The sequence below is a fragment of the Trypanosoma conorhini genome (assembly GCF_003719485.1).
Source record: "Trypanosoma conorhini strain 025E chromosome Unknown Tco_14.4_contig_00105, whole genome shotgun sequence".
Lineage (NCBI taxonomy): Eukaryota > Euglenozoa > Kinetoplastea > Trypanosomatida > Trypanosomatidae > Trypanosoma > Trypanosoma conorhini.
Window position 1 is genome coordinate 2,640 of NW_021704191.1, and position 5,327 is coordinate 7,966.

The 5,327-nt window shown below is 58.3% G+C and overlaps 5 protein-coding genes across 5 annotated transcripts, besides 2 other annotated features; 1 reads left to right on the top strand and 4 right to left on the bottom strand.

The window, feature by feature from the left end:
* Nucleotides 1–217: 217 nt before the first annotated feature.
* Nucleotides 218–574, top strand: Tco025E_02605 (uncharacterized protein; the record flags this gene model as incomplete). Its single annotated transcript, XM_029369530.1, has 1 exon — nt 218–574. One exon carries the CDS (start codon nt 218–220, stop codon nt 572–574), a length of 357 nt encoding a protein of 118 aa, XP_029230358.1.
* Nucleotides 575–787: 213 nt separating this feature from the next.
* On the bottom strand, nt 788–1,279 carry Tco025E_02606 (uncharacterized protein; the record flags this gene model as incomplete). The annotated part of the gene is made up of 1 exon (XM_029369531.1): nt 788–1,279. One exon carries the CDS (start codon nt 1,277–1,279, stop codon nt 788–790), a length of 492 nt encoding a protein of 163 aa, XP_029230359.1.
* A 333-nt stretch (nt 1,280–1,612) lies between these two features.
* Tco025E_02607 (uncharacterized protein) lies at nt 1,613–3,706 on the bottom strand (the record flags this gene model as incomplete). Its single annotated transcript, XM_029369532.1, has 1 exon — nt 1,613–3,706. The coding sequence occupies one exon, from the start codon at nt 3,704–3,706 to the stop codon at nt 1,613–1,615; it is 2,094 nt and encodes a 697-aa protein (XP_029230360.1).
* Nucleotides 3,707–3,750: 44 nt separating this feature from the next.
* On the bottom strand, nt 3,751–4,329 carry Tco025E_02608 (uncharacterized protein; the record flags this gene model as incomplete). The annotated part of the gene is made up of 1 exon (XM_029369533.1): nt 3,751–4,329. One exon carries the CDS (start codon nt 4,327–4,329, stop codon nt 3,751–3,753), a length of 579 nt encoding a protein of 192 aa, XP_029230361.1.
* A 47-nt stretch (nt 4,330–4,376) lies between these two features.
* Nucleotides 4,377–4,416: a sequence feature (A-rich).
* Nucleotides 4,417–4,645: 229 nt separating this feature from the next.
* Nucleotides 4,646–5,293, bottom strand: Tco025E_02609 (cation transport protein ChaC; the record flags this gene model as incomplete). The annotated part of the gene is made up of 1 exon (XM_029369534.1): nt 4,646–5,293. The coding sequence occupies one exon, from the start codon at nt 5,291–5,293 to the stop codon at nt 4,646–4,648; it is 648 nt and encodes a 215-aa protein (XP_029230362.1).
* Nucleotides 5,294–5,298: 5 nt separating this feature from the next.
* Nucleotides 5,299–5,327: a sequence feature (A-rich).

Below are 5,327 nucleotides of genomic sequence, written 5' to 3' on the forward strand. Positions count from 1 at the left end.
GCTTCCATTCATCCTCGAGGCCGTCCGCGTGCCCAACCGCCGCGGCGATGGAGAACTCGGAGGAGGACTCAACTGGCAGCGCGGAGGAGAGCACCGAGCCACTGGCGGAGGTGCGGCCAGAGCCGCTGGCTGACGTCGGTGCCGCTTTGTTAGTGGACGACCGCGGGCGCTGCGTCGTGGGAGCGAGCGCGACGCAGGGGCCCTTCCTGTACGCCACATGCGGCTCTGCATAGGCCCGGACGACTTACATGCGGACCGCGTCCACGGCTGCCTTGCTCTGCCGCCTCTCGGAAGCCTTCCGTGCGCCGCCTCCAAGCTTCACCTGACGCCCGAGGAAGCCTCGCGGCTTTCCACCGCGGCCCCCGCAAGCACGGGCCGGGGGTCTCCTCCCCGCCGCCGTTCGGCAGTCACATGGCACGGCCGACCGCACGGCAACACGCGCCTGGTTAACGCCGCGATCTCCGTGCCGACAATAATTCCACAACGGAACCGCCGCCAGCTTCTCCCGGCAACGCGGGGACGAGACGCCGGCGCTGCGACGTGGCGGTGCACTCTTTCCGTCACGGCACCATGACACCAGAAACCGAAAGGGTGGGCAGGGGGAAGAACAGAAAGGTAGGGTGTGGAAATGATCGTTGTGGCGGCGTGGTAGAAAAACTCAGGCAGTAATAGAGCGATAAAACGTTTTTTTTTTTTTGTGCGTGTATGTGTGTGCAAGAAGCCTTTTTCGTGATTTGATTGCTCGTTCTTGGTTCTCGTTGACGCTGCTGGTGTTTCTTCATTCTTTTTATTCCCTTCTGGCGTAAATTTCGCGCGCCGGGAAGGGAAGTGGGGCGCGGTTGTAGCGGTGGTACGGCACCGCGTCGTACCCAACGTAGCCGTCATCGGACTTGCCTTGTATCTTCGTTGTGTTGCCGGGGTACGCGCGCACCAAGCCCCACACGTGCCGCGTGAAGAGGTGCTGCAAATGGTACTCCTGGTACTGAATGCGGCGGTACCACGTCGTCAGCTGTGCCGTGCGGGACCGCTTGTAACCGGTGGTGTCGCCTATACGTATGGGCGGTTTGCACATGTGGAAGCGGTACAAGTCCTTCTGGATCACCGCCGTGCGGCGCAGCGGAAGTTGATCGACCCCCAGGGTAAAATACATGAGCTTCTGCCGCACCATGCGCTCCGGATCCGCCCACCACTTCGGCCCAGTGCGAATCACTGAAATCGGTGGTGTCGCCACCGACTTTGTGAGGAACGTGTTGCGGCAGGCGCGTGTCGTGCCCAACATCTCCTCCCCCGCCTTTCCGCCTCTGCAACCTCAATCAATCCTCTTGTCGCTCTTCCCTAAAACAGCGTATAAACGAGGAAAAAAAAGCCTCTCCACGCGGTGCCTCTCCGGCCCCTGCAGTGCGATAAAACCGCACACGCTTACGCGATGGGGATGCTGCCCCCCCCCCCCCCAATACAAAAAACGCGCGAAAAACATCAAGGGGAAAAATAAGAAAAATAAAAGACCACAGTTTGGAAGAAATAAGCACATGGGCGCGGTGCTGCACGCATCGCCGTCAGGACAGCGCCGAGACGTTTCCCTCTCCTCCCGTCTTCCTTCCTCTTCCTTCACTTACCTGGGAGACCGCCCCGAACTTTGGCTCATGGAATCCCCGCTTCTCTCCCACCAGTCGTCCAAGCCGCTCAATGAGCTGTCGCGAGAGTCACCGGTTCTACCGCGGGCGCGGTAGCGGCGCATTTGTCGTTCTCGTCTCCGCTGCAGGCAAATACGCCATTCTTCCGCCTCATCCAGCGTGCGGGGCCCACCAGTTGAGTCGTCATCATCCTGACAAGGCCCCTTGCCGCTGCGCCAAAACTCGCCGTGTTGCAACTGCACGCGCCGCCACTCGTACAGCATGCCTTCTTCCGTCACCGCCGCAAGAAGCCTCATATCGGGCGACCACGCCAAACTGCGTGGGACACCGCCGCACGGCACCGGCAGAGTTGCCATGATGCTCCATTGAACCGGCTTGGAGGTAGTGAGACAATTTCTCTTCACAGTTTCCTCCTCCATAGCCAATGGGCGTGCTGGGGTGCAGGCGATAATGTGAACAAACCCTTCGCCGCAGGTACACGAGATTGTAGGGCAGCGTACATTGTCCGCACAAAAAGAAGTGCCTACCCACATTTGGCGGATACGGCATGCGCCTGTCACCATTAACATAGGGATCAGCTTGTATTCCCGAGAAGTGGATTTGCTTGATTGAACGGAAAGTATTACCAATCGATCCCGCGGAAATGAGGCGAGCAACATCACGGCATAAGCCGATCGGGCTGAAATTTTAGCACCTGTTTGGACAGCCAGCTTATTTCCTTTATTGCGTGGCCATCCTGCTCCAAGTGCAGCCGCCGCCCACTTTTTGACGGTGCTTCTCTCAGGAAGTTCCTGGCCCGTCTGCTGGGCACGTAAAAGGCAATGAAGCTGTTGGTGATTCATTGAACTTACCACCAATGACGCCACGGGTGCCCCCTTCTCTACAACGCACCCCGCTATTTTCTCAAATTGCGGCTGACCCTCAACTACTGCGGCAGGCATGAGCTCATGCCGCCGTTCATGTTCGATGCGCGCTCTAATGGCGGACTGTTCGACCGCCATGGCGGCCGTATGCAACAACGATGTTACCGGCGCTGCTGCTGCTGCCGCAGCTGGCGGTGGCGTGGAGGAAGAAGTAGCTTCTGGCGGCGATGGCTGAGAACTCTTGTTTGGCTGCCCTCGCTGCCTTGCTTCCTTTGCGTCCTCGGTCACGACGGAGGGGCATGCCACAGCGTCAACGCGGCTCACGCGATACCGCCAAACGGTGATGGCCCCGTGCGCGTCGCCCAAAAAGAGAAAGGGGTCGGCGCAGGGCTCCATTGCCAACGCGGTAGCCTCCACACGTATGAGCTGCCCCTTGCGCGTCACGGGAAACCCGGTGGAGCTGTTGTATAGTCGAAGCAGATGATGCTGCGGGAGCGAGACGAGGAGATAGTTGTTGTTCTTCGGCATAAATCGAACCGCGGCAGGCACGACACCATCGGTGTTGATGCGACGCACTTTGGTCGGCGTTCGCTGGCTCCACAATATAACGCAGGCGTCCGCCCCCGCCGAAGCAAAGCATGTGCCCACGTCATCAAAGGCGATATCCGTCACGGCACCGCTGTGGCCCTGAAGCAGAAGCGGCGCCGCAGCGGTGGTTGCGATGGCACCGCCCGGGTTGAGAGTTACCTGCACAAACCACAGCTTGCCCCGCTCCGTGCCCACAATATAAGAATCCCCCTCCGGGGAGAAACACACCCGCGTGCACCCATCCCCTCCAGCAGCATCCACAGCAACCTTATGCCTGTCACTCTCACGATTCTTGTCTGTGGCCACAGGCAACATGCTCAGGTCCACAATGCGCGCCTCAGGCGAGAAAAGGTACGACGTATACGGTGCCTCTTCGCCTGCACCAATTCTCTCAAACTCCATCTGTGCCGCGATCGCCGTGCTCTCGCTGCACGCACCGGCGACAGCAAGAACCGCAGATTGCGGCCGTGGAGAAGTCTCTAAAAAAGTTGCACGTGCTCCACCAAAAGTAATGGACGCAGACCCCCAGCGGCGATGAACAGTGCTGGAGGCATTGAGGGGAGACTCGTGCGCACGCGCCAATTCATGAATGTAGACATCATCAATAGAGACATGAGACATCGAATATGTGTCGTGTGAGGCGCTTCTGTCGCTGCGATCGCCCGTCAAGGTAAGGGCTGAGGAACTGCTCGTTCGTGCATGATCACCACTCTTTTCTTCTTGATGTCCTCATTGGCGTCATCAATATCGCCACACACGACGACTGCGGCTGCGGCGACAGGATTGCTTCGGAACCAACCCCGCTTCGGGGCGCGGTCCGCCCGCTTCTGCCGTCTCTCTCTGTCCTTCTCCACTGCATCCAGTCGCTGCTGCAGCGTTGGGAACTGCCAGCGAAGCCGTGGAAGCGGCAGCGCCTGCGCAACGGCAGACTTCTCTCGCTCATCTCTATCCACTGCCTCGCTATGTGTGTGACGCGTGTCTTCCTGCATCTTGTGCCCATCCAACTCAACCTTCTCACTGCTCCCATCCTCGAGGTCCACGGTGCGGAGGGAGTTGCTGTAGAAGCACGCGGTGCTCTCCCGCAGCGGCGACGGTGCCGTTGACCCGGCGGGCACTGTACTCTCCTGCTCAGCATGACCATCTGTGTTCGCCCGCCCGTGCAAAGCAAGCAGCAGTCGCACACGAAGGATGGCGGCGCGCAACTCCTCCTCGCAGTTTCCGCCTGTGACTTGTGGCGTCATCATCACCTACTACGCCCCGCCTCTCCAAGCAAAATAAAACGGCAGAAGGGAAATAATAAATAAATAAATAAACTACACAAAAGAATAAATGGACGCTGCTCCCTTTGGCATAAATATGTACAAAAACAGATGGTGAGAAACTGAGTATGGTAAGGCGAAAAGAGTGTATGACTAGAAATTACTTTGTGATAGAAGGAAATACATTATATGTGTGCCTATTACCGCGCACTGAGTTCGACACCGCCGGCAGGAATAATGTAGCTGGCAGCGCAGTCAGATAAACGAGATGGGAAGGGAAGTGCACAGAAGTTGCTAATTTTTATTTTTTTCCACCACACTCCAGTAATCTTCGTGCAGCTGCTTCAACCGCAAAAACCTGATCGTCTATCGCCTCCAGGGACCGCAGAGCTGCGGCAAGGTTGAAAAGGTACTCCGAGTTTGGGCCGCTATCCCCCGCAGCCTCCAATATCTGCGCCGCGATGCTCTCCTCCGTTGCGGGTCCCAAGTACTCACTGTTTTCCTCCGTCGCCAAGTAGCACAAGCACACCGTCCCTTGCGGAAGCGGCAGTGGGTCATGGGTGTGTAAGTCATGCAACGTCACCTCCACGCGCTTGTACCCGCCTCGCTCGCGGTGGTCAAGCTGGGCGAGAATTGCCGCCTGCTTGCTGGGCTCCGACGGCAGCTCATACGCAACGCCTGCCACCCAGGCCTCGGGCGCATCGCTTGGCAGCAGCGTCACCACGCGCCCGGGTTTGCCGGGCACCCCGCGGTGGTCAGTGCTGCCCTGATAGAACACGCGCCTGTAGCCGGGGATGCAGGACGGGAAGCTGCGGCTGTGCTCAAACTCTTGCTTCCACAGAATGGAGCCGTAGCCAAAAATTAGCGTGGGCGGCGGTTCAGATGACATGAATTCCCTCTTGTGATCCAATTCCTTCGTCCCTCGCAGTACAAAAGTGACTTCATGCATCAACGGAGAGAAAGAGGGAGACAAAGAAAGAAAG